The 25472-nt window shown below is 54.3% G+C and overlaps 15 protein-coding genes across 15 annotated transcripts; 7 read left to right on the top strand and 8 right to left on the bottom strand.

The window, feature by feature from the left end:
* Nucleotides 1–205: 205 nt before the first annotated feature.
* SSL2 (DNA repair helicase RAD25) lies at nt 206–2755 on the top strand (the record flags this gene model as incomplete). The annotated part of the gene is made up of 1 exon (XM_064806973.1): nt 206–2755. The coding sequence occupies one exon, from the start codon at nt 206–208 to the stop codon at nt 2753–2755; it is 2550 nt and encodes an 849-aa protein (XP_064654789.1).
* Nucleotides 2756–2907: 152 nt separating this feature from the next.
* Nucleotides 2908–3315, bottom strand: LTR77_009746 (uncharacterized protein; the record flags this gene model as incomplete). The annotated part of the gene is made up of 1 exon (XM_064806972.1): nt 2908–3315. One exon carries the CDS (start codon nt 3313–3315, stop codon nt 2908–2910), a length of 408 nt encoding a protein of 135 aa, XP_064654788.1.
* Nucleotides 3316–3347: 32 nt separating this feature from the next.
* LTR77_009745 (uncharacterized protein) lies at nt 3348–3723 on the bottom strand (the record flags this gene model as incomplete). Its single annotated transcript, XM_064806971.1, has 2 exons — nt 3348–3645; nt 3698–3723. 2 exons carry the CDS (start codon nt 3721–3723, stop codon nt 3348–3350), a joined length of 324 nt encoding a protein of 107 aa, XP_064654787.1.
* A 329-nt stretch (nt 3724–4052) lies between these two features.
* On the bottom strand, nt 4053–5112 carry LTR77_009744 (uncharacterized protein; the record flags this gene model as incomplete). The annotated part of the gene is made up of 2 exons (XM_064806970.1): nt 4053–4938; nt 5006–5112. 2 exons carry the CDS (start codon nt 5110–5112, stop codon nt 4053–4055), a joined length of 993 nt encoding a protein of 330 aa, XP_064654786.1.
* A 235-nt stretch (nt 5113–5347) lies between these two features.
* LTR77_009743 (uncharacterized protein) lies at nt 5348–5764 on the bottom strand (the record flags this gene model as incomplete). Its single annotated transcript, XM_064806969.1, has 2 exons — nt 5348–5687; nt 5739–5764. The coding sequence occupies 2 exons, from the start codon at nt 5762–5764 to the stop codon at nt 5348–5350; spliced, it is 366 nt and encodes a 121-aa protein (XP_064654785.1).
* Nucleotides 5765–6452: 688 nt separating this feature from the next.
* LTR77_009742 (uncharacterized protein) lies at nt 6453–8189 on the bottom strand (the record flags this gene model as incomplete). The annotated part of the gene is made up of 1 exon (XM_064806968.1): nt 6453–8189. One exon carries the CDS (start codon nt 8187–8189, stop codon nt 6453–6455), a length of 1737 nt encoding a protein of 578 aa, XP_064654784.1.
* A 684-nt stretch (nt 8190–8873) lies between these two features.
* On the bottom strand, nt 8874–10123 carry LTR77_009741 (uncharacterized protein; the record flags this gene model as incomplete). The annotated part of the gene is made up of 2 exons (XM_064806967.1): nt 8874–9927; nt 9966–10123. The coding sequence occupies 2 exons, from the start codon at nt 10121–10123 to the stop codon at nt 8874–8876; spliced, it is 1212 nt and encodes a 403-aa protein (XP_064654783.1).
* Nucleotides 10124–13329: 3206 nt separating this feature from the next.
* On the top strand, nt 13330–14109 carry LTR77_009740 (uncharacterized protein; the record flags this gene model as incomplete). Its single annotated transcript, XM_064806966.1, has 2 exons — nt 13330–13977; nt 14029–14109. 2 exons carry the CDS (start codon nt 13330–13332, stop codon nt 14107–14109), a joined length of 729 nt encoding a protein of 242 aa, XP_064654782.1.
* A 68-nt stretch (nt 14110–14177) lies between these two features.
* On the bottom strand, nt 14178–15240 carry LTR77_009739 (uncharacterized protein; the record flags this gene model as incomplete). Its single annotated transcript, XM_064806965.1, has 2 exons — nt 14178–14659; nt 14712–15240. 2 exons carry the CDS (start codon nt 15238–15240, stop codon nt 14178–14180), a joined length of 1011 nt encoding a protein of 336 aa, XP_064654781.1.
* An 804-nt stretch (nt 15241–16044) lies between these two features.
* Nucleotides 16045–16719, top strand: LTR77_009738 (uncharacterized protein; the record flags this gene model as incomplete). Its single annotated transcript, XM_064806964.1, has 3 exons — nt 16045–16257; nt 16312–16526; nt 16578–16719. The coding sequence occupies 3 exons, from the start codon at nt 16045–16047 to the stop codon at nt 16717–16719; spliced, it is 570 nt and encodes a 189-aa protein (XP_064654780.1).
* A 403-nt stretch (nt 16720–17122) lies between these two features.
* On the top strand, nt 17123–17916 carry LTR77_009737 (uncharacterized protein; the record flags this gene model as incomplete). The annotated part of the gene is made up of 2 exons (XM_064806963.1): nt 17123–17697; nt 17820–17916. The coding sequence occupies 2 exons, from the start codon at nt 17123–17125 to the stop codon at nt 17914–17916; spliced, it is 672 nt and encodes a 223-aa protein (XP_064654779.1).
* A 414-nt stretch (nt 17917–18330) lies between these two features.
* Nucleotides 18331–20070, bottom strand: LTR77_009736 (uncharacterized protein; the record flags this gene model as incomplete). The annotated part of the gene is made up of 1 exon (XM_064806962.1): nt 18331–20070. The coding sequence occupies one exon, from the start codon at nt 20068–20070 to the stop codon at nt 18331–18333; it is 1740 nt and encodes a 579-aa protein (XP_064654778.1).
* A 375-nt stretch (nt 20071–20445) lies between these two features.
* On the top strand, nt 20446–21945 carry LTR77_009735 (uncharacterized protein; the record flags this gene model as incomplete). The annotated part of the gene is made up of 2 exons (XM_064806961.1): nt 20446–21106; nt 21416–21945. 2 exons carry the CDS (start codon nt 20446–20448, stop codon nt 21943–21945), a joined length of 1191 nt encoding a protein of 396 aa, XP_064654777.1.
* Nucleotides 21946–23441: 1496 nt separating this feature from the next.
* LTR77_009734 (uncharacterized protein) lies at nt 23442–23847 on the top strand (the record flags this gene model as incomplete). The annotated part of the gene is made up of 2 exons (XM_064806960.1): nt 23442–23733; nt 23789–23847. The coding sequence occupies 2 exons, from the start codon at nt 23442–23444 to the stop codon at nt 23845–23847; spliced, it is 351 nt and encodes a 116-aa protein (XP_064654776.1).
* A 1048-nt stretch (nt 23848–24895) lies between these two features.
* Nucleotides 24896–25306, top strand: LTR77_009733 (uncharacterized protein; the record flags this gene model as incomplete). The annotated part of the gene is made up of 2 exons (XM_064806959.1): nt 24896–25151; nt 25206–25306. 2 exons carry the CDS (start codon nt 24896–24898, stop codon nt 25304–25306), a joined length of 357 nt encoding a protein of 118 aa, XP_064654775.1.
* Nucleotides 25307–25472: the final 166 nt, after the last annotated feature.

Genomic DNA, 25472 nt, shown 5'->3' with positions numbered 1-25472 from the left:
GAAGGGTTCGGGACGCTCGGCTTCGGAAGTGAGCTCGGGCCCTCAGCGTTAGCGGCCTGTCCCGCAGGGTGTGGACTTCACCTTGCGACTCATCGACTGCTTTGACCATCTCCTACTACCACACGACCAATTCCAAGAAGGCCGACGTACAAGCAGCGTCCGAGAGGCGGCAGTGGTCGGCGGTGCGCGCAGACGAACGGTAGTAATGGCACCCAAGCGCAAAGCACCGGCGGCCAACGGTCGGCCTTCGAAGCGGGTGGCCTCTGGTGTGAGCACACCAGTAAGCACGAGAACCACGAGCGACGATGACTACGACGAGGACGATGAAATGCCCGAAGACGATGACCTCCAGACACCGGCCAAGTATGACAATACGGTCAAGAAGTTCCAGCCTTCGACATACGCGCGGACGAAGGACTACCCGTCCGGCGACCCTGCCAGTCATCTCTTCAAAGCAAAGCATGACTTCTTCGACGAGCCCCTAAAGGCGGATCATCGTCTGAGACCTTTATGGATCGATCCAGAGAACGGCAGAGTAGTGCTCGAGACGTTTTCACCCAGCTTCAAGAGGGCACAGAATTTCTTGATCAATATTGCAGAGCCTGTGAGCAGGACTACAAACATGCATGAATACACCATAAGTCCACACAGTCTCTTTGCTGCAGTCTCCGTTGGTCTCACAAAGGAGGATATCATTAAAGATCTGGAACTCTTCTCGAAGACGAAGGTGCCGGAGAACATCAAGCAGTTCGTTCATCAGGTCACGGAGTCGTTTGGAAAGGTGCGGTTGGTTTTGAAACACAACAAGTACTTTGTCGAAAGTAACGATGCGAAAGTCCTACAAATGCTACTGCGAGACGAGGTTATCAGCCAGTGCCGAGTCCAAGATACGGACGAGCTGATGACGGAAAAGGCGGCAAAGAAGGGGGCGTTGGTTATCCCTGGTACAAGGGAAGCTGTCGGCGTTCCCAACCAGGCACAGGCAGAACGGCAACAGCCGCAGAAGCGTGACGAGGCAGACGAGGAGGACTCAGATGATGAATTCGGCGGGCGGGAGGCAGAGAAGGACATGGCAGAGTTCTTGCGGGAAGAAGACGACGAAGACGATGAGATCGACCAAGTACACTCTTTCGAGATCGACGGCGAGAAGATCCAGCAGGTACAGGAGCACTGCAACGTCAAGCTCAACTTGCCGCTCACCGAAGAGTATGACTTTCGCGCGGACGAAGTCAATGCGAATCTGGATATCGACCTACGGCCGAGCGTGCAGATCCGATACTACCAAGAGCATGCATTGAGTAAGATGTTCGGCAACGGACGAGCCAGAAGTGGAATCATTGTGCTACCTTGCGGCGCCGGCAAGACTCTCGTCGGTATCACAGCAGCTTGCACTGTGAGAAAGAGTGCGATCATCCTCTGCACGAGCGCCATGAGCGTGATGCAGTGGAAGGAGGAGTTCAAAAAATGGTCCAACATCAACCCGGAAGACATTGCTATCTTCACTAGCGGCGAGAAGCAGAAGCTGAACCACAAGGCTGGTGTTGTTATCTGTACTTACAGCATGGTGACGCAGAACACTCGCCGCGCACACGACAGCAAGCAAGTCATGGATTTTATCATGGGTCGTGAATGGGGGCTCATGGTTTTGGACGAAGTGCACGTTGTGCCGGCAGAGATGTTCCGACGAGTGACAGAACGAATTAAGACTCATTCGAAGCTCGGCTTGACGGCCACCCTGTTGCGAGAAGACGACAAGATCAAAGATCTGAACTTCTTGATCGGCCCCAAGCTTTACGAAGCCAACTGGCTGCAGCTCAGCGAAGAAGGCCACATCGCCCGCGTGCAATGCGCAGAAGTCTGGTGTCCCATGACCACCGAGTTCTACTCCGAATACCTCCAAGCCAAAACCACGAACAAGCGAAGTCTCCTCTCCACCATGAACCCCCGCAAATTCCAAGCCTGCCAATTCCTCATCGACTTCCACGAGCGCCGTGGCGACAAAGTAATAGTATTCTCCGACAATGTCTACGCTCTCAAACAGTACGCCACCGGCCTCAAGAAACCCTACATCTACGGCGACACGGGCCAACGCGAACGCGAGCTCGTCCTCCAAAACTTCCAGCAAAACGACGCCGTCTCCACCATCATGCTCTCCAAAATCGGCGACACCTCCCTCGACCTCCCCGAAGCCACCTGCCTCATCCAAATCTCCTCCCACTACGGCTCTCGGCGTCAAGAAGCTCAACGCCTCGGCCGCATCCTCCGCGCCAAGCGCCGCAACGACGAAGGGTTTAACGCATTCTTCTACTCCCTCGTCAGCAAGGACACAAACGAGATGTACTACTCCTCGAAACGCCAGGCCTTCCTTGTGGACCAAGGGTACGCGTTCAAAGTCATCACTCACTTGAACGGCATCGACCGCATGCCGAATCTCGCGTACGCCAACCAACAAGAGCGCATGACGCTGTTGACGGACGTGTTGTTGCAAAGCGAGACTGCAGGTGGGGTAGAGGACATTAAGGACGACTTGTTCAGCGATCGGAACGTAAGGCGGGTGGACCATAAGGGCAAGAAGAGCGGGGTGAAGCGGCAGGCGGGCACCTTGAGTTCTTTGGCGGGCGGGGAGAATATGGCGTATATGGAATATGCGAAAGGACGGAATAAGGCTTTGGCTCAGCCGCGGAATGCATTTTTCAGAAAGGAGGAAAGGCAGAAGGAGAGGAGGAGTAAGGCGGCGAGGGAGATGCTTGAGTGAGTGGGTTGAAGGTGGGGTCGGGATTTGTTTTGTGCTGCTGGAGCGAAGCTATGCAATTGCCCAGGGATGGAATCTCCATCACATCTCGATCGGTACGGGTGCCCTCATCCTCTCCACTCATATGTTCGGCCCGCCACGCAAGGCTCGCGGTCCTAGACTGCACCATCAGGATAGTCTCCGAAACGATCTTCAGCGTCGCCTTTCTCCTTGGGCCAGTTTTGCTCTATCACCCCCTCGTAGCAAATAGGGTCACCGGAAGAAGAGCCGCACTGACACGGAAGACTACCGCAAGGCGCAACATTCATGGCCCCGAAGCAATCCACCATGAAGGACGGCAATGCGCCCAGTCGATCCGTCACCCCTTGTTTGTAGTGCTTGCGGTACGTTGGGTTGTCGTAATCGCTGCACCCGAAGTAGAATGCCATGAACGAATATAAGGCTAGCCGTCGCAGGGCAGATCCTTCTTTCGTATTGTTGTAGATCAGCTCGATGGACTCCGCGCGGATCCAGGGCGACAGTCCGACGAGTGCTTGCACGACATGATCCTGCAGCTTCGGCATGTTCATAGCGTCCACGAAGATCCAGAGTCGAATCAGCCTTTGCTGGTGCTCGGTAACGAATTCATACTTTTCGTCTGAGGCGTGCGGCAAGCGACAGCTTGTAGGATGTCCGCTGGGGACTCTGTGCGTGATGAGGTAGTGAAGAATAATCTAATGGTGTCGACATCGTAGCCTAGCAGGGTCAAAGTCCAGGTTGAGGCTTCGGCGAAGGTGCCCTGCAACGCACTCTTGAAGTACTGCGAAGCATGGCAGAGCAGCGCTCGCGGGACCTGGAACTTTGTGTTGCTGTTCTCAGGGGCGATGGTGATGAGCACATCGCTCTCGAACAGCCTGGAACGTCTTTCGTCAGCTTGGGAAAGCAGCCTCAGCATATTCTTCTTACCCAGAGATTTTGTTGACCTCGTCCATGGTGTCTTGCGGTAGCTGGAAGGAACAGATTAGAGGCCGCAAGTGTGCGAAAGAGGTGTGAGCACGGGCATGGAGCGGCTCCGATCCCTCGCGACTTTGCACGGTGCGTCAAATTGGGAAGGAGCAAGCCGCACGATGCATGTGACACTGCACGTGACACTGCATGTGAAAACAAGACGAGAAGCAAAGCCAGTGGGCAACGCAGGAAATACTCTTATGTTTGTGTTGACGCTGAAGCGCGTGCTCTATGTACTGCGATCACGAACATGCGGCAAAGAAAAGATTTGTCGTTCAATTGCAACTGAAGCCCTATAGGTTAACATGCGTCTTCAATACTGGACTGAGCTTGTTGACCAGCATATCGATGTAAATGAAGACGCCGATGTTATGGAGAACTCTGCACTTTCCGAACGACTTTCGTCAGGTTTGTCCAGATCCGCTTTGATTCTGCAAGGAAGGGCAGGCTCCTGGCGAAGATGACGTGCTGTGGTATCGCATGCTGGGCCAGGGACGGCAAGGGCCGGCGCGGCATCTAATCTACCTCCACCAGATAGAGCTTCAGATCCTTCAGTGGAGGCGCATATTTTTGCTGTCCTGGAACCATCAGATTTGCGCAACAAGGCACTCAACGCCGCAGCCAGCACCCTCATCACGCCTGGAATTTGCTCGAGGTAGTCGATCTCGTGCTGCTTGTACTCGTTGTCATTCACCTCCTGGTAGCTGCCAACCATTGAGTCTACAATGACCTCGCGAAGCTTAGAGGTCTCTGTGGTGTTCTCCCAAGCCAATTGGACTGCGTCGACGGCGGCCGCACGATATTGGAAAGTCATTATAAGAGACTCCATAGCCTGGTTCTGGAGATGCGGGATGAGATACTTGTCTCCGAAGCACCAAAGATTGATAAGACGTCGTTGGCTTGCAGACTCCGTCCACTGGCGTTCCTGTCCGTCGGGTAGGGTCTCGACGGTATAGTGCTCGTCCTCAACATCCATGTCCAGCGGAAGACCCTTGTGGCACACCCAGTACAAGAACAGCGCAAAGGTATCCTTGTCGCAGTCCAGCAGATGCAGGGTCTTGGTGTGGCCTTCCGCGAAGTTCCCAGTCAATGCCTTTACGAACCATTCAGAGACGCGACAGAGGACCGCCTTTTGGACGTACAAGATGGTCTCAGTGTCACTTAAGTGGACGGCGATGTTGGGGCTCTCTTCGAACAGCCTATGCGCATGTTTAGTTCTGCGGCGGCACCAGGATGGCCAGCAATGAAAGCGCCTCTATCACTCACGTTGCAAGCTTGGTAGCGTCTTCCATTTTGTCGAAGATCGGGCATTCTTCATGGGCAGTGTCCCACGGCTTCCATCGCACTGACGCTGTTCCTTGAGTTCCGCTCATGGTCGCTGTCGGGTGTATTGATTACCATTCCGAGGTACTGGAGAAGTGATGGATGGTGAATGAGTCTTCGTCATTAAAGAGACCAAATGCATGTGTAATCAAGGAGGAAATATCGTAGCTCGTAGCGTCGGAGTGGCGAGTCCTCGGATGTGGTATTGGCGAATATTAGCTAGAGAGATTCTACGCTCAGCTCATGCTTATAGAGATTCAGGAAAGCGATCATGGCTGCATCTTGTCATTCCGGGACGCAAATACTGTCCGCGAAGATCCACAATCGAACGTAACGCAACTCCTGGCTTGGAACAAGGGCAGCGAAGTCTGGCGACCCGTCAATCATGGAGTCTGCGACCTTCGCTGGATCCGGCAGAGCTCGTAGAGTCAACCAATATAATAGCAGCTCTAGCGTCTCGACATCGCATCTGGGCAGGACTAGAGTGCGAGAATGCCCCTCTTTGAAGTTGCTCAAGGCCTTGGCGAAGTGGTTTGAGGCGCTCATCAGAAGCGCCTTCTGTACTTTGAAGGTCCTAGTGGTGCCTTCTGGGGCGATGGTAATAAGCTCATCTCCTTCATAATGACTGTAGTTCGATATCAGCTCCGCCACGGGTACTCTCGACCATCACACGTACCTTGCAAGCTTCGAAACTTCATCCATCGCCTTCAGAACATCGACCCTCTTGGAGAGAGGGGCGGTCAGCAAACCAGATACCCACTTCTATTGGTGTGAGGTGGCAATCAAGAGCTTGTGATCACCAGCAAATGACTTTTGAAGATTGGAAGGTTGGTGTAGCAACATGAGCCAAGAGCTTCGAGCTTCCAACTTCACTAGCATGTGACATGTGACACGCCAAGCTCACGGTCCAGAAGCTTCTCTGATTGCAATCACATGCCTCTCTTCTCCGCGTTCGCGCAGGGCAGTGTTTCATCCACGTTGAGGCCGTACTACGCCTGCGGAGAACTTTTCTCCGGTGGCTGGGTAAAGTGGGAGACCACTGTCGTGCTGCGTAGTACGCCGTAGCAACATTGGTGTCCTCTGCCTGTACCATGATAGGAAGGTCAGCGGTTTGACGCGAGCCTGTAACCTTTTTGCACATCGAGCGGTCTTTTCTGTTTTTGACACTCAGAGTGGCAGGAGCAGCTTCTCGTAACTGCTCTTTCTCCTGCCATGGGTTTTGGGACGTTAGGATCTCCAGGGGTCTTGCGAAGAGGTACGGTGCCAGCATGGACAATGTGCCGTTGCAATCAGATGGATAGTAAAGGGAGAAGGACAGCCCGAACCTTTTTCCGCAGTAGTCATTAACTCAGGATCCAATCCATACATACATACACACCCCGCCCTCCCCTCACCCCCTCTTCCTCTCCCCACTCACAGCCGACGCCGCCGCCTCCGCCCCCAAACCCAAGTAATGGCCCCCTCCACTCCCCTCCTTACCCGGACTAGGCGTCAAACTCCTCTCCCACTCCGACATCAAATGACTAGCCGTCCTCCTCAAGGCCTTTGGTCCCAGATTCGACAGCGCCGGCCACGGGATTGGATCTTTCTTGCTCACGCTGTCGACCGAGAAGCGGTTGCTGCGCGGCTTGATGGTGTCGTTCGGTCCTATACCGTTATCGAAAGAGTCGGCGCTGGCGCGCGGGCTGTTGGTGTCCGAGACGGTGGTGGGATCGGAGCCAGCGCTCGATGCGCGGGAGAATTGTGGACTGGCTTCGTCCCAGTTGGACCAGGATTCGTTGTCGGTAGAGTCGACGGAGATGGCTTTGGAGGGTGATTTGGCGTGCTTGGAGGTCGTCGGAGCTTTCTTGGCTGGTGTTTGGGCGTGACTGGGCGGTAGGATACCGTGTTCGGTCCAGAATGAGGGATCCGCCAGGGCAGGCGCTGAGCCTAAGGACATGTTCGTCGACTTTGACTTCCTCCGCGCAGGTGAAGGCCTTCTGGTATCCGTCGAAGTCTTGCTCGCAGTCGATCCTCTCGAAGAAGGCCGCAATGACGCCTTACTAGCCTGCTTCTTCGCCGTCCGAAGTGTTTGCGTCGAACTCTGCCTTCGTGGCGGATGAATGGGAGTGGACTCGTCACCCACTGTAGCCTGCCTAAGATCTTCCCAGAAGGTCCAGAGCCCGTCCCGTAAACCAGTCGCGACCTTCTTGCTGGCTTCGATCAAGACCAGGTCCCTATCGTCGCCATGTTCAGCAAGCTCCTCAATCTTGTCGATGGGCGTGGACCCATCTACTGTTAGATCTGGCGTTGTGGCTGCTCTAGCCAGAGACTTTGGTCGGGTGCGAGGCTCAACTTCCACACTACGCCTCGCGGAAGCAGGCAAGCTGTCCTTTCGAGACGGCAGTTCTGGCCGCTGCGGCTGCTGCTGCTGCTGTGAAGGTGGAGGCGGTGGCGGCATCCTTCCCGTAGGCGACAGCAGAGACAGCGTCCTTGTATGCTTCGACCCCGAAAACACCGTCCTATTGCTCGACTTATTCCCACTCAACAAAGCCTTCCTCCTCTCCATCTCCTGCTGCATCCAAGCGCCCGACCCATCCGCATCCTCCTCGCCTTCCGTCGGAGGCAGAGAGGTCTGCAAAGGTTGAAGCTTAGTCACGCTCCTTGCATCGTTCCTCTTCTTCTGTGCTTCGTGTTGCGCCCATTGTACTTTGAGCTTCCTCAGATCTCCCTCTGCCCGGACCAACTCTTCCTTCAGCTCGAGGACTCGGCGCTCTTGGGCCGCGATTGCGGTGAGGAAGTTGGTGTCTACATGCCCGCTGGGATCCTCAGGTAATGTAGGGAACGACTCTCGTACAGGTGACTGTGACATTCGCACTGGACTCATCGCTCCAGACGGTTGGACGGGGAAGGACATCGAGAAGCGGTTGGATCGTGTAGCTCCATTCGCCGTTGAGTCGCCGGCGAGCGAGATTCCTCGAGCATGATTCTGGAAGCTGGCTCTACCAGACGATGTTCTCGACAACGCCGGACTCGCTGGTGTAGTGACATGTTCGGTAGGAGAGGGTTTGGCTGCTGGCGGTCCGTTGCTCTGTAGAACGGCCTCCACTTGCTTTGGTTCGATCTTAAGGCTGTTTCGTGAAGACATTTACGCATTAAGAATACAAGAGAAAAGCGCGACCGCTGAATTAATCAACACAGAATCGTAAACATATCGCAGGTGAAAGTGTTGTTGTTGTGAGCCAAGCGTAAGGGGAGATGTGAGGTCTGGGATCTTTATTGAGCGGCTCGCGCCGGCCTGTATCTGAAACTCTATCTATTCTGGCAATGAGGCTCTGAAGATCCGTCCTGAGAACAAATGCTCTGCGACGGTTCTGAGTTAGTTCCTGGCTTAGTAGTAGGATGGCATAGTTTGGATGCGCTCATGCATCCAGGTACTGATGAACCGCAAGCAAGCCAGACCTTCGCCTTCTTTTCTCCCTCCATCATACGTGCGATATCTACACACAGGCTCCAGGTAGGTGGACTCAGTCCCAGAGGCAAGAACATCGCTGTCCGAATGCTCGGTGTCTGCGCTGGTCTGCAGCGGCGTGGCTTGAGCGGTGGGAGAGCAGGTGATGCTTTCCCAGCTCCAGTCTGCTATTCCCGAACATACCGTCGTTTCTGCTCCGTGCAGCTTGAGGGCGATTCGCATATTGAGCCAATCTTCAGGGTCATGGTTCTGATGCACTGATGCAGGCGCGCTGCGTTCAGCTCTTTGTCGAGGCTGTTGCCTGGTGTCGCAAGAAGGTCCAATTCCGGTGGTAGTCAAGATTACCACCTCATCAATCGCTCAGCTCCGCTTCAAGAGATCGATAATCCACTTCTTCGCCGCTATGCTCTCCGGCAGCAGATAAGGCCATGCCAGCGGGAAGACATGCATCTGCTTCTCCCAGATCAACCACTCGCCCGTGACCCCAGCTTGCTCCAACTTCTCCTGGAACAAAGTGACGTCCGGCGACAGTATATCGTACCGCCCAAACACGCCATGAACATGCACTCCCTTCCGCGCAAGAAGTGACACGTCCGCGTGAAGTGGCGTGACCCTAGGATCTGCTGCATCCCACTCCCCTCTCCACTTCGCGGCGGAGTCCTTTACGAACCACACGCGAAGGATCGGATCGTACTGTTCCAGCTCCTCTATTGCGGGGTTGTCGCGGCTGAGATCGCAGGATGGTGATAGAACAAGGATCGCTTTCGGCGCCGGCAGGCTTTCGTCCTCTTTAAGCGCTGCGAGTGTGAGACACAGCACAATGTTGCCACCAGCCGAGTCGCCTGCCAGAAGAAACTCCTCTCCGGCTTCCGTTGCGTCTTGAAGTAGCTTCCGATACAGCTTCGTAAGCGCGCCGAAGCAGACCGGCGCAGGGCTGTTCGGTGCAAGCGGGTAGCTGACCACTGTCACAGTGGTGTTCGGCACCTCGTTCGCGATAGCTGCGCAGAACACCCAGTGGTCAGACGAAGCAGGCATCTGCCATCCTCCGCCTGCGAAGTAATATATGCGCTTCTTCCTCTTCTCGTTTCGCCCTCTATCGCTGTTGGCGCTTTTCTTGGGTCTTAGGTCGTACAGGTACATGCCCTCGACTACGCGCTCTTGTATGTGACATCTTCGCTTTGCAGTGTTATGCGCAGTCAACCTTGGTGAGCCTGCCGGGAACGTCTTGCCGGGCGAGATGAGTTTTGCGCCAAAGGGCCGTATTAGATGGTGAAGCAGGAAGGTGGGTATCGAGCGGTTTGTTCGGTGATCAACCAGCATTGTGCTCGTGGGCGTGCTTTGCTGACTGGAGCTCGCTGGGGAGTCCATGATCGCTGCCTCTTTGTCGTCCAGGGAGGTCATTTTGCCGATGGTGCTGAGGACAGGAAGTTGAGGAAGGAGGAAACCACCTACCTGGCGAGAAGGCTAAAGGTAAGACATTGTTGCAAGCGTTCACATGAATAGACCACCCAAATTTCGCTGGACGGTGATGGCATCGTTGACGCGTAGCTGTCGATCGTCTTGATGGTCTCGATCCAGCTGCAGGTGGATGCCAGATGCCGGCCCGACATCTGGGTTTGGGAGGCGCAAGAGTCTAGATCACCGAGCCGCCGACGCCACCTCCCCTGGCGATCTGTCTGTGACATTCACCTGGCAGAATTCACATGCAACCAACTTCAAATTTCAATGTCACTTGGTCATCAAAAGAGCTGCTGCGATTACGTGAGTATCTTCTCTGCTGTATCACGAGCGCGGCCGCAGAGGTAACATGGGAACAGTACGGACCAATCCACGGTCAGGTATATGGTAAGGGATCCGAATTCTTTCTGGTGTCGTTTGTATAAAGCACCGTCTCCCCCTTGTGCAACGCATGGCACAATCTGAGCGGCGATGAAAAGCACAAGCACAAGTGCCGAAGTGCTGAGTGCGGTTGAACGAAGTGGTTAAGCAGCTTTGCAGGTTTCTGTAAGAAGCCGCTCAGCTTGCCTCAAACCCTTTTTCATCTCGCAAAGTCACTTGTCCCTTGATGGGGCAACGCTAGATGTGGTCTCGTGTGATGGGCCACACCTGGCGTTGCCATAATTTGGTGCGGTCTGTGTATTGGTGGCCACGGGGGCTGATGGGAATGCAGTACGAGGGAAGAAGTATGTAGCGACCGGGCTCACCACTTTTGTGACATTCAAGACGGGTACAGAAAGCCAGCACGAGCACGTTGCACGGGGAAATGATGCCGAGACACGATGACGGAAGATAATGTATTAACTGTTGGGAGAAGGGCTCTTTTCCCAAATGCTCGATAGCAGTATGATTCAACATCGATCCGAGCAATAAGTGCTCACAACCCTCACGGTCTCTTCAGCCTCCCGAGGCTGTCGATGCGTGTTCGATGGGAGAGAGCTGATGCTGGTGACGTGGTGACTTGGCCGATGCGCCACGGGAGCGCTGTGCGAAGATTGAGCATCGGCGGTGAAGTGTCTTCACGACTCTTCGACTTACCGCCAGACGGTCTGCTCCACGGTCGTCCCAACTCGGTTGTGGCGAGGCCCGAGGACGTTGTTGACGTTACGGTCGGGTGGAACTGATATCCACACGGTTACCCCACAACTTTCACGCGGATATTTTTGCAGTAGCAAGAACGAAAGCTGAGCAGGAGAGCGCCATCAGATGGTTGGCCGTGATGTTTTAAGCCGACACGAGGACCGTGCCGCCTTGCCCAAGAGTGTCATCATCCATAGACTGGAACACCATACGACTCGTATAGTGCAATGCGATTTCACTTGTTTATTTGATCATGCGGGCTTTTGTTCTCCTGGTGTGCTGGCTGGAGGAGGAAGACCTACGTTACCGTGGGACGCGCGGAGGGAGTGATGGAAGGACGATGAGCTGTCAATCTAATTGTCAGCCAGTTGCACGAGAGTGAGGTTCGTTCAGACACGCACCAATGATGAACACACGTACATGCCATCCGTGCTGGCCAGCTCGCAGCAAACAGGACGAAGTAAGCTGAGGTGGTGGGCTGGAGACGGCGAGAGGGGGAGGCAGCGACAGTGCCCCCAATGAGTATTGACTGCTGTCTGCAGAAATGCAACGGAAGAGGGAGAACAGCTCTTTGACAGTCTGCAGGAAGGATGCTGGAGGAGAGACGAAAGTTGAGACGAAGAAGAAAGAAAAGAAGAAGATAGGGGTGGAAGAAGGTAGGAAGCCAGAGCGGACGTTGGAAAGTGCAAAGCCCTCAACGATCGACTCATGGGGCAGCAGGAAGTCACGATGCCTGCGAAGCACTAAGAAAGGGGGCAAACCGCAAAGGCATCCAGAGATGCTGCCGGGAGGGTCGATAGCAAGTCAACAACGATGACACCAGCTTGACACGTTGCAACATTCGAACATGGTCGTTGCAACTCACTGTGGCCACAGGTTGCATGAAGAATGATTTAATCACCCCATGTGGTCGTCTTTGCATGCAAACAACTCAAGACGAACTGAAATCGAAGAACGGCGAGGCCTCCGTCGTGCCCCCCTATTGAGTACAACTGCAATGTTGGCTAACAATTTCAGACCACAGGAAGTCAACCACGAGGCGTCGGACGCGGAGGGAGAGAAAGATGCACCAAGATGGCGAGTATGGGAGGGGGACGGGGATGGAGCGAGTCAAACAATACGAACGACAAGTATGAAGGTGACGAGTCTTGCAACGTACGACGCTCGAACATCTACCTCTATTCGACTTCCAGCTCGTCCAACTTCACCGCGTTCGATCGTGCATCCTTCAGAAGAAGTGAACTTCCACGCCCTCATCCATGAGAACCGGCCCAATCTCGGCGACTCGGTCGTACACGTCCAACCTATGTAATAATTAACAGTAGTCCCAGCACTATAACCAAGCGGGTCACTCCCGAGAGTGGCTTCAGGTCAATGGTTATACCCGCGCCCTCCTCAAGCCGCCATTAACGCCATCAACGCCATCAACGCCACCAAAGTCGAGCGTTCGAGACTCCTCGAGGAGTCAATGGAAAAGAGATAGGATTCACATACCATACCTGGAGAGGTAGTCGTTAAAACCATGACATGTTGTAGGCCGTCGCCCATTCGTGTGATATGTTGTAGCCAAATCAAGCAGCAAACCACGAGGTTTCTCTTCTCCCTGCGGGGTTTTCTCTTCTGATCCCTTGTCATATGAGTTCTTTTGGTTGGAGTTCTATTTCCCAATTGCCCAAGGCGGCCAACTATACAGTGTGGGCAAAGACTTTCTTCCATTCGTTCTTTTTTACAATACGTCCTTCCCTTCGGGAAAAAAGCAGGACGACGATGAAGTCGCTCTACCGGAGCCCACCAGACATCACCTACTCTGACGTCTTGCAGCATTCAATTCGCCATTGTCTGAAGCTACCAGCATCACCTGTTCGTCGAAGCAGCTTGCAATGGGATCGATTGAACTGTGGCGGCTTGTGGATGTGGTTGTATTGCTCGACGGACGCTTGACAACCGTCGGTTCCGGTTTGCTTGTGTGTTGTTCATTTGCTCCTTGGCCGTTGTTGACCAAAGAATGCTTCTTGATCGCTCCGAATCAACGTCAAAATAAGGTACCTACCTGAGCTCATGTGGTTGTGGATCAACTGAGCCCTAGGGCTTTCTGCTCTTGCCCCACTGTGAAGGAAGGCCAAGCTCGCCTTGCGCAGTACATATATCGTAGCGCTCCTGTAAAGAGAAGATACGCATGCCTTTCGATACCTTGAAACAACACAGTAATAACTCAAAGTTGCATTCATAGTACACTACCATGGCCGACCAAGATGATACCTCCAACTCGATCCCCAAATCCTACGGCCTCCTCCTCTTCCCCCAGTTCGAAGTCCTAGACGCCGCCGGCCCAACCGAACTCCTCAACATCCTCTCCGGCCCCTTCGAGCATTCAGAAATCAGCTTAAGCGTCATCGCACCTACCAAAGACCTCGTCTCTCCGGCGCCGCCTTCAGGCGTTGGCCATCAAGTCCTCGGCCAGCAACTCTATCAACCAACGCACTCCTTCGCAGACGCACCGCCCCTGGATGTCCTGATCGTGCCTGGAGGTCGCGGGACTGCGCGCTCCGACGAGGAAATGCGAGATGTTCTCGACTTCATTCGCGACCGCTTCAATGGTTCCGGGGGCCATGCGCCGCTCAAGTACGTCTTCAGCGTCTGCACTGGCTCCGACCTCCTCGCTCGCGCAGGTGTGCTGGACGATCGACGCGCGACGACTAACAAGAAGGCGTGGTCGAGAGTCACGCCTCATGGAACGAAGACGCATTGGGTGGCTAATGCAAGGTGGGTGGCTAGTGGAAGGGTTTGGACGACTTCGGGAGTCACGGCTGGGATCGACGGGATGGCGGCGTTGGTTGGGAAGGTGTATGGGGAGGATTTGGCTGATAGGGTTTGCGACTTCATTGAGGTGAGTATCGTTCTTGTCATTCGGTGAGGTCGGAAGCTGACGTGTGGGCAGCACGTGCGGGTCAAAGATCCGGCGAGTGACCCCTTTGCTGAGATGAATGGGTGTAAGGATGTGTTGCCTCAACGGCAGTAGATTCATGATTCGCTTTGGATGAGAAGAGCGTAAGATTAACTGTGGAGGAGTTCAGCGTACAAGAATGTTCAAGTGGCCTTCAGAATGTTAGGCAACTCATCCTCCACATAACTCCGTTTCCAATCCTTCTCCGTCGGCCGCCATCCCAACGCCTGCAGCCTCACTGCTCGACTCCTCGAGTTCACTCCAACGATCCCAGGCGTCACGCTGCCAAACAGATCACCCCACAGCGCTTCATCTTTCAACGTTTGGGGTTCTGGATCCTTGATCTTGCCAGCCGAGTGCAGACTTTCGGCGATCAGCTTCGAGTAGTCGTACCAGGACAGCTCGTGGTTTCCAGTACACTCGCAAAAGTAATAGATGTTCTCGTTCGCAGTCTGAGGTGTGGCTTTCTCGAGGCTGTGGAGGAGAGTAATGTAACCCTTGGCCAGGTCAAGAACGTGGATGTTGGATTCGACTCCAAGGCCAGGGCCTATGATGGGCACAAAGCCATGCTTGAGTGAAAAGCGGGTTAGAGTCGGTAGTTGGATTGTTCCTCGATCGTGCGTCCCTAGGAAACAGCTCAGCATGCAGCACTCTTTCTCGAAAATGGCAAGACTTACATCCATAGATAAGCGGTGGGATCATAAGAGCGATCCGGACCGTCTTGCCCAGATCGCCCTTCGCCGCCTTCAAGATTGCCAAGTCAATCTCTCTATGCAACGCATCATCAGATACTTCGTCAACCTCCTCAGGCCGGTCATCGCGGTAGATTTTGTCACTCTTGAACTTGCCCATAGCTCCATCGTCGAACACACTCGTTCCGGAGGTATGAATGAAGATCCGACCTTGGCCCTTCCCATCATTCACAATCGCTCGAAGGCCATCCAAGACAGCCTCGACTGAAGGCAGGTGGTCTGCAGTGGCAGTGTGGATGATGATATCGTGTTGCTTGACCAGATCTGTGATCTTGCTGCGGTCGTTCAGGTCTCCCAATACTACTTCCGAAGCTCCGGAGGCCTTGAGGCCATTCGCATGTGCTTGACGGCGAGCATAGCCGGTTACTGTGTAGCTCTCTTTGACTAGAAGGTCGAGTACGTTCCAGCCGATGAAGCCTGGGCCGATGATGAGGACTTTCTTGCTAGACGACATCCTGCTGTTGTGCTGAGATTTTTGGAAGTGCTAAGGTGGTGTCGTGAAAAAGACCAAGATGAAAGGAATCTTGCATCACCTTCGACCAAGTCGACCTCACCTTCAATGGAGTCCTGTCCGCTGCCGCTTCCGCGTCCGCGTCCGTTGTCGCTGCCAAAGTCGCTTTGGAGCAGAGATCGGGCCATGCTTGTTGCACGCCTTGCCCAGCGTCATCCACACTCCCGTAGTTCTATCGCACGTCGACGATGACCTTCGGCGGCCAATACAGCTGAGCCCAATTGGGGTGTACGACTTTACCCATTGGAATCCTTTCAAGCCTTTCAACCCGACGGCCCATGCACAGCATGCACGGACGCGACGCGATGGTCGGGTTCATGAGCCGGTCGATCACGAGCCGGGGAGGTGACAGGCTGTGACGGCTTGGTTCTAGCCCTGCATCGGCAGACAACTCATCACACACATCAACCACTCCATCAACGCCATCCCCGCCCGTGCTGCAGGACGGCTTCGATAGTGCGTGGGTGGTTGCGAGATTCACACCACGTCCACGCGAGCTCGGGATGGATCACGCAGGTAGGGACAAGGGAATGAATCCTGCTTCCCTATGTTATGGAGCTCATCTATATCCTGTCGACATCTCTCTCTTTCCGCCCACTTTATTCCTTTACTTAAAGAGGTTCAAGAGCGTTTGAATACCGAGCAGAAGATACAGAAGCCCAAGAAGCTCATGATTGATCGAGCGGCATATTGAGGCATTGCTATCGAGCTAATGGGATGTACTGAACGTCCCAACCCGTGGCCACCATGATGCGCACAGCTTTCTGTCTCCTGTCGATTCTTGCCAGCGTGGCATCAGCTCAGAATGCTTCGGTCGATGTCTTCATGCCTATTGCGTTCGAGAATACCATCCAGTTCGCTGCGTCTGTCATTGGTGTATGCCAGGACAAGACGACCTACGGCATACGCTGCACAAGTGGCACGCTGGCATCAGCAGTAACGTGCGGACCAGATTTCCCAGTACGACCTTCGATCTCAGCAAACTCTTGGGCAGCAGCTGACTACAGTCTCCAGGAGTCCACAATAACCGAGGACGCATCCACCTACATTGCCTCTCGAACCACTGCCATTAGCTCCGCAGTCATTGCATACACCGAGACGTGCAACCTGCAAGGTACCACTGCCGACGCAACCTGCACTACGACGGTCTCCATATCCGGAACGAAGACTACGACGGTGACGTCTACTACTAGTGTGCTGGCAGCGACATGGATTCCGGACTTCTACATGTAGGTGTGACGAGCGCTGTCGTACGATAGTACATGCTGATGAGTCTGCAGGTATCAAATACCAGTCACTGCCGGCGTTCAGAAGCTACATGCTACTGGGAGTGCCTGCAGTGGAGCATCCAGCCATGCACTACCGGCATGGAATGGCGCTCTGGCTGGCGTTGCCTGGATTGTGCTGCTTGCGATCTTGTAGAACTCGGATTTTGCGTGTCACTACGCTCAGCAAACATCTACGAACGTGCAACTCGACACCCTTCTTTAACGCCCGAAGCCCACACTGGAGTAACTTGGCCAACACACGACAGTATATACCAAAGCCAGAACACCTTATACACCGACGCTATGCGGCACTGAGCCAGATCGACGGTCGGCAGCCGTGAATGCGAATGTCTATTCGACTTCTATATAACCCCTTGATTTTACAGGAAGCACCCTCTTTTCTACCCGCACACACTCGACCACCATTGTCTGACCTCGATACCCAGCAAAGTTGACACCGAGCCCTTCCCAGAATACGATCCGGAAGCTGCAGGCGACAATCTCTTTGAGTCTTCAACCTCTTCTACGAATTTACACCAACAAGCCATACCGCGAACATGTCCAGCATCAATGTTTGTCAACCTTGGACCGGCTACGGAGAAGAGGTGAACGCCATACTGGAGACGATGCAGCCTTTGAACGATCACCAGGCTGCTAGCTCCAGCCCTGATGCCGTTCCAACGAGGGCCGAGGCTGCTCCTTTGCCTAAAATCAGCGCCACCCTCGACGTGCCGGCCATATCCCAAGCTGCTTCTGTAAAAGCAAGAGCCGACCAAGCCCAAATCCGGGGCACCCTGCCTCTGGTCCCAGGGACCCCATGCTCGCCCCAAGGCCACGCGCCAGGCACCAACGACCCCAGGCCACCTCCCGAGCGTTCGACGACCGCACGCAGAACAGCATATCGAGACCTTAGTCCAGGTTTCGATGATGTCAAGAACCGACTGAGGTCCGCCCAGGAAGATTCCGATCGCCTACTCTCGCTCCTCGTCCTACCACCGCCAGCGTATAGCTTGTCCTGCTCCGGAGACGGCCAGAAGATCAAGGGCTCCAAGAAGTGCTGCTTTACTTGCTGGCAGCCATGTACAAAATGCAGCTGCAGCGCAGAGAAGCGGGCAGCCCAAGTCAACGATCCGTACGTCGAGCGTTGCCAGACCTGCCAGTTGCCGCTTGCGCAGTGCTGCTGCGGTACTCGAAAGCACGACCAGAGCGAACAGTCGCGCTCGCAGTGTGGCGGGAACGCTACATCGAACATAGAGAGCAAGCAGGCGTGTGCAAAGTGCGGGATGGAGCCTGGAAGATGCCGCTGCGGCACGCAGAAGTCGGCACCAAGGAAGAGGGACTGCAGCTGTGAGCGGTGTGTTTCCCGGAAGGCCAGTGGGGTAATTTTGGGAGCGTCTTCAATGTCAGGGGATAGCGATGCTTCGGTGCTGGAGATGAAGTGGCCGGGTCGTTCGCGGGCGTCTCGGGGCCTGGCGGCGAGCGGATGAATCTGTGAGTCTGAGAGTCCTTCGAAGCATCTCGCAGCACTTGAACAGCAAAGGCGAAATCGTACCAATTCCGGGTCCCAGATACCAGGGCCTGCCACGCTCCCTCTACGACCAAAAGGATATCGAGATCCAAGTCATGGCTTTGGCGCACCAGCCTGCTGACATGAATGAGCGCATGCAGTCGAGATATAGGCATAGGACCGATTCAAGTATAAAGACTTGACAGGTAGTCAACCAGTAGCTTAGCAGCCGTTCTGAACCATGCACTCTTCTTCGCTTCACTTCTTCACCCCAACAACAACCAAATTTCTAGGGCTGTGCCCATATCCAAACACTGGCTCCACCCACGCCTCGCCAACCTCTTCCTGCTCCTCAAGCCAGCACCATCGATCGACCAGAATGACTGCTTCCACTACCCCGGCTGAGAAAGCCATCAAGCTCCAGATCACGCTGAGGTCCTTCTTCCTCGCCGCAAAGCGCTTTTCGTACCCTTTCAGCATTCCATCGTCCACCGTAGCCATCTTCTCCGCTACGAGTTTGCCAAGTTCTGGGTTTACTGCATCTTCGGCGCATAGTTTGCTCAATGCTCCTCGAGCGTAAGCTACAAAGGACTCGTAGCACCCTTTTCGCAAGCTTCCAATGGTAATTGGTGTCCCCGCGCTGGAGTGGCCCGCTGGACTAGCTTCACCGGCACATTCTGGTGATGGTGGGCCAACGATGCCGTAATCGAGGAAAACACGTTGAAGTAGGGCTCGGTAGAAATGGCGGGTGAAGAAGGACTCGCTGTCTTTTTGTCCCCAGTTCTGCGGAGCTTGAACGGCCATCATACGAGCAGTGATGTTGAGTCGCACGTCTGATTCAGCGAGGCGAGCAGACATTGGGAAGCCTGCTGGGTCGCCCTCTGCATCCCCATTAGTGGTTGAGCCGCTGCGGAGACGAGGGTGTAGATGCGTCGTCGGACGAAGCTCAGGCAGTTTGTACGTTGCAGGACCAAGGCGTTCGGTGAGCAGATTGTAGCAGCACCCTACTAATGCAACGGCTTTGACGGCCGGGTTGAGAGTGAGCGAGCGGAGGCCGTGGTGGACGAGATTGCCGCAGGAGTGGAGGGACATCACCATGACTGACTGTTCCATAGCCTTGTCCTTCTCTGTAGTCGGGGCCGCTATCCGAGCAATCACATCGCCGAGATCGCCATCTTGGATGCGATGGTCGACGTATTGCACAGCATCAGTTCTCTCGATATCAGGCCACTTCGCCTTTGCTGCTTCAGACCTGGGAGGTGCCCGTTGAGGTGCCTCCACTTCTTCCTGACCTGATCGATGGTTCTTCTTATTACGCATCATACGCTTCTTCTCGACGATGTGAGCCTTGACATCGTAATCCTTAGCTCGTTCGGAGTTGTGAGCTTTCGACTCGATAGCTACAATGTTGCGATTGTATGGTTCCGAGGCTAGAGCTCGACCAAGATAGTTCTGCCCCGATCCGAAGTCTACCAGATGCGTGATGTTGTGGCCCGTTGCAGTGATTGACGAGGCCAATTGATCGAGGTACTCGGCATACAGACCTACTTCATGCACCTTCTTCACGTTCATCCCGACGGCAACATGCCTGGCGAGCTTCTTCTGCGTGCGATTTTGGCTGCATTGAAATACGTTGATCTCGCGATTCAGCAGATGCTGCCGCACTTGAACCAGATATTTGACCAAGGATGCAGGAGGAAGAGGACCGTCTCGCCACCGCCGTCCAACACTGCCGTTCGAAAAGAGATCAACATCCTCCCTCATGAACAGATCGAGCAGATCGATCATCTCGTGCTCGGCGAAGAATTCCCGCCAATCCTGCGGCAAGATCTTGGAGTAGAGATCCGGTTCGTTCGTGAAGAAGTCCAATAGATGTACACCTCCGCATAGGGTTTGGGGTAGTTCGTTGTTGCCGACGAAGTCCAAGAGGGAGGCTACGTACGATTGTGCATTGTCGAAGCAGCTGCCGTCGTAAGGCAATGGTTGATCTGGACCCATCTTGATGTATGGGTGGGCTCAAGGGCTCTCAGCCTATGCCGTCTGCGGTCGTCTTCTGCTGCAACTGTCGGTATTTCAAGCACATAATCCGTCTGCTCGATCATTGAGTCGTGGTGTCGGTCTCAAACAATATGTTGTTGCATCTTTGAAAAAGAATCGATGTCGAGAGAAATTTGGTGGTGTATTTGAGAGTGCACCGCCACACCTCGATCGCGCTTTCCACGCGCCAGGGACTTGGATGGACTTTCACATGCAACTACTCGACCTTACCACAACGTCTCTGGCACGGGACTGTGAAGAAAAGAAACGCTAAAACCCTTCGGAAGAAAGATAAAACAGGTCCCTGCAACATCAAACCAATCTACCACCTCCACCATGGCCTCCACCGACCCCTTCCTTTCCGCCCAAGCCGACATCCTCGCCCTGCTCGACCAATGCCGGCCTCTCCTGTCCTCCTACCTGCGCATCCGCTCCTCGGCCTCCTCAGCCAACTCTCCAGAGCTGGTCGAAGCACGGGAAGAACTTGAATCGACCCTCACCGACCTCTCCACGGACCTGCAGGACCTCGTGGACAGCGTTAAAGCTGTTGAACACGACCCGCACCGCTATGGGCTCGACGTACCCGAAGTCAACCGCCGTCGTAAGCTTGTCGAAGATGTAGGCAAGGAAGTGGAGGGTATGCACCAGCAGCTGAACCAGACTGTCTCGGAAGCGCAGCGGAAACGATCAGCGTCGCTGGCGCATCCGGATGCTTTTATTACAGACGAAGATCCGCTTGGTGGTGGTGGAGAGGATGACGAGGCGTACAGGGAGTGGGAGGAGCAGCGGCAGATGGAGATGATGCATGAGCAGGACGAGGCGTTGGACGGGGTCTTTCAGACAGTTGGAAACTTGAGGATGCAGGCGGATACTATGGGGAGGGAGCTAGAGGAGCAAGCGGAGATGTTGGAGGATACGGAGAACATTACGGATCGTGTTCAGGGGAAGCTGACGAAGGGGATGAAGGGGATTCGGTACATGGTGGAGAGGAATGAGGGTGAGTTTTGCATGATTGGGTGGAGGCCTGGAGCTGACAGTATACTACAGACAGGTGGTCGGGCTGCTGTATCGGCTTGCTCATATTTGTCCTCATCATACTGCTGATATTGGTGTTGGTTCTGTGAAAGGCGACCAGCACGTGATGAGCTGCACCGCCACACGACTCCACAAGCCCCGAACTTCGACTGGACTTCAGGCTTCAGATCACCACAGAGTGAACCTGCAGACAGCACACAAGGACAATGCACGATCAACGTAAGCATCGCACTCTAACACAATCAGGATCATTAGCTAACAGTCTCGAAAGGCTCTCACGCCCTGCTCCAGCAAACCTACCTCAGCGTCTCGCCCTTCATTGACCTACCCAAACCACCGACTCTCCCGCCCAACTACGCCAGCCTGCCTTCAACACTTCCGCCTTCGACTCTACACGCCAACTCCGCACCCTCCGCGCCCGATCTCCCCGCCTATGTAGTCTCTGCTACCGGCAACTTCGCCGCACACCCCAGCACCATCGCAGCCCAAAATCGGGCATTGCTAGAGCAGATAGACAAGGATAAGCGGGACGGCAGCAAAGCGGTAGAAGCGTGGGAAGGCGAGATCAAGGAGCGAGAGCTGCAGGAAAGGCGAAGACGAGCGCCTGGATGGCTGGACCGGGAGGAGAGGATACTGGAGCCCGAGAGGAAGGGGACGCCTGGGAAGGAGAAGAACCTGATGGATGACGATGGAGATGTAGGGAGAGCTGCACCGAGTACGGACGGATTGGGCAACGAGAAAGAGGTCGAAGATCTGGGGAATGCGCTTGATCGGGCGTTTGGCAGGAGTGAGATGGGCTAACACCTGGAGATGTCGCCGATATCACCTCGTGAGCTAGCCATGAACGCTTTCACCATGCAGAACGTCCGAGCACGTTAGAATACGTGGATGATGCTAACAGGGGTGCCTCACTCTGCAGCTATGCTTGAAAACTGAAGACAGCAGTCTCTTCAGAAGCGGGGTCGAGGCCTCCAGAGTCCTGCGCCTTAATTACCACAACGCCAACAGCAGATGCAGACTTTCCCGGCAGAATGTGACGGTACAGCGATGCGCGAAAGGTGAAGGCTGCACTGAGAAGCGAAAGCTCCCATTTGCCTTCGGATGTCTACTCGGCAAGCGCAGAACGGACCGATCCTTCAGCAGCCAGTTGGTCAAAAGGCTACTGCAGATGTTCATGCAGATGTTTACACTGGTTTGGTCATGAGGCAAGTGCATCGTTATCGATCCTAATTCAAGCAGAAGCTTCGCCAACCCTCGGCTTCTTGGTCCTTTACGCTCCTGTCTTCGGCAAAATCACAGCCGTCTATCCTCCGACAAATTCAGTGCCGGTGGCAGCTGTGCTCCATGCTTTCTCTGCCTTGCTGGCCATGGTGGAGGGCAGGCCATTCAATGTCAACGCAAACTGGCCATTCTGTGCCACAAAGGAGTATAGGTGTACGTTACACGCAATAACCGCACACCCTACGCGCATTCGGTTGAACGCTACTACACGAGCATCATGACCTTTTCAACGGCGATCCGTTGGACAGCTTCGAGCACATCGAGACTGGGGCTCTTGCAGACCGGACACGATGTGGCGCCACGGCATTCACTCTTTCTTCGGGAGCACAGAGCACTACGCGAAGTCTCGCAAGACTACTCGCTGGAGGTTTACCATTCTGGCAGTGTTATGATGCTGGATCTCCTCCGCTCCCCTTCCAAATCAGCCACGACCCGCGAGTGTTCGAAATTGCGAGAAGCGTGTTCGGACTGTGCACGAGAAGGACTGACCACAAAACAGAAGCGCTGGTCTCTCACCTGCAAGTGATGGGCTTCGCAAGCGCGTGCGAGATCGCCGAAACATTCGATCCATGGACCTTCGCCGGACGAACGCACGTGACTGGAATCTTGCGGTGCCTCATCTCCAGACCTTAGCCTTCCTACCTTTTGATTCATGGCTTCGCTGCCGATGCATGCGCTGCAGCTTGCCCAAGGCACAGGCCAATCAAAACCGGCCGTGGGTTGAGCAGTGAGGACCGGTCCTTGCTCGACCGAGAGCTCCGATGCGCTGAGCCGCGGGGTGGCTGCATGGCTTCTATTGTTTCCCTCGTCCCAGACTGACCCTACTTCTCGGACAACTACTTGCTTTGAACAACTGCACCCTACTACCGCACTTGCAACAGAGCGCTCCGTCGTGATTTCCAAAGCACCGAATCGTTCTCCTGGTTTGTTTTGGTACACCACTCCATCTTATACCGGCTCTAGCAGCTGCATAACGCCTATTTGTTGGGTCCGCGCTTTTCCGACACTCAGAACAAATGTTCTTCTCGGCAACAATCGCGGTTCGTACCCCACCGCTGCAATGGGTCGCTAACACGACATCGATCAATACTTCGAATGGTGGCTCCAACTACGACTCCACCTCGGACAACCATAACATCATCATTGGCAGCATCGCCCTCCTCCTAGCTGCTGGGACGATTATTCTTGCTATCGTCCTGTATCGACTCGAACGATTTCGTGGCCAACGATCCTTCGACTCCCGACTCGAAGCTCAAGTCAACTCACAGCCAGACGATACTGTCGGCAGCGTTCGTCTCAGTGGACTTGGTTCGTGTCAATTACCATTCCGAACAAAGGTCACATGTTGGCTGACAATGAACAGAAGGCGGACATATCGAGCAACGTCCAATCGACACCTGGAGTCGTAGGACTACATTTTAGCATCTATCTACCGGGCCTACCGAATGATGGCTCTGCTTTGTGAAACAGTACCCCTACATCATCGTTGACTCATCCGGACTATCGAACGACGACGACGAAGGCCACGACTTTGTTCGATACTCGCAAATGCTCATGTTCATCTACTCGGCATACCAAATGATGACCTTGCTTCTGATACCGTTCCGACTTTGCTGGATACGTGGATTGAATTTCTGGGCGACTTCGGAGTGTCAGGGAAAAGTACACCCAGTGTCTGTATGCACAGTACATATGTAGAGACTTTGTCAACGGCCGAATCAATGGATGTGCAATATCTGTGTTCGCACTCCTACCCGACATCTCACTTCACACGCTTCCAGCTGGCCAAGCCTCTCGTACATGCTCATGTCGCTGGCGGACTTCATGCACTGCATTTGCTGCTCATCCAGTCTCTACCAACCACAGTGCAATCCAACCACATTTACCGTCACATTTATTCAATCTGCAGACCACAAATGATCACGATCGGATAGGACAGTTGCTTCTTCACTGAACTGGGGCGACAACGTGAAGGCGCCAAGCAAAAATGATCTTCGCAAACCACCTCGACGCTGCGGTCAGCTCACAAAAGTAGTTCTAGCCTCACCCGGACGCTAAGGGCACGTACATAACGTGTCGCGCCAATGGGAATCGTTCGTGTGAATTATGGCTTAAATCATCCGTTCTTAGCGCTAGAAAGTGCGGGTATGGCTTGCAACTGAGCAGACTCAAGCTAGCTCAGGCGAGGCAGCGGCTCGTGGTTGCGTTCGAAGCACAAGTGTGACATACGCAGTAGTGCAGTCGCAAAATTATATAACCACCTGCCCCATCGTCCAGGTCTCACAGACTGCCTTCCCAGCTCAATGTTCTTCAACGCATTACCTTTACTGAATTTCGAACGTTTTCTTGATATAATCTAGACTAAAACTCATTCATCACCCCAACCAACACCATCAAAGCAGTGTCTCAAGATGCCGTAGCACCTACTTCAACAAGACAAACGCACCATATCTTCGTGCCCTGAAGACCAATGCATCTCCCTTCACAACCATCCGTTCGTGCCAACTCCACCGCGGACCCGACACCCATCGATCAATCCGACAACACAAACTACGACGCAACTTCCGATACCCACAACATCATCATCGGAAGTATCGCTCTCGTGCTCGCTGCTGCAACAATCGTTCTTGCCGTCGTGTTATTCCGGCTCGAAAGGCGTCGTGGTCAGCTGTCCACGCAAGGTGGAGGTTCGACTGAAGAACAGGGCGTTGGTATGGACGATCTTGGTATGTGTTGAACATTTCGACATGATCGGTGTGTTGACTGACGATGATTCGCAGAACGCGGAAGTAGCAGCGAGGCCAGCGGCGTCGACTCAACTGTCCAGACTGCGGTCGGGGAATCCACGACGTCAGAACAGCAGTTGTCAGGCACTCAATGACCCCAGTACATTGACAGTGTTGACCTGAGAGACGAAAAGTTCGATCGGATCGATAGAGATAGCGGACAACGGGAAGCTGTCGTTCTATCGCCCCGTCGAGGGACCGCAGAATCGATCGAGGAAGCTCGAGAACAGAGCACTTGCCCCGTCGACAGAACAACAGCCC

Source organism: Saxophila tyrrhenica (assembly GCF_035928015.1).
Source record: "Saxophila tyrrhenica strain CCFEE 5935 chromosome Unknown scaffold_19, whole genome shotgun sequence".
In the NCBI taxonomy this organism is placed as follows: domain Eukaryota; kingdom Fungi; phylum Ascomycota; class Dothideomycetes; order Mycosphaerellales; family Extremaceae; genus Saxophila; species Saxophila tyrrhenica.
This window is presented reverse-complemented; position numbering and strand designations above follow the sequence as displayed.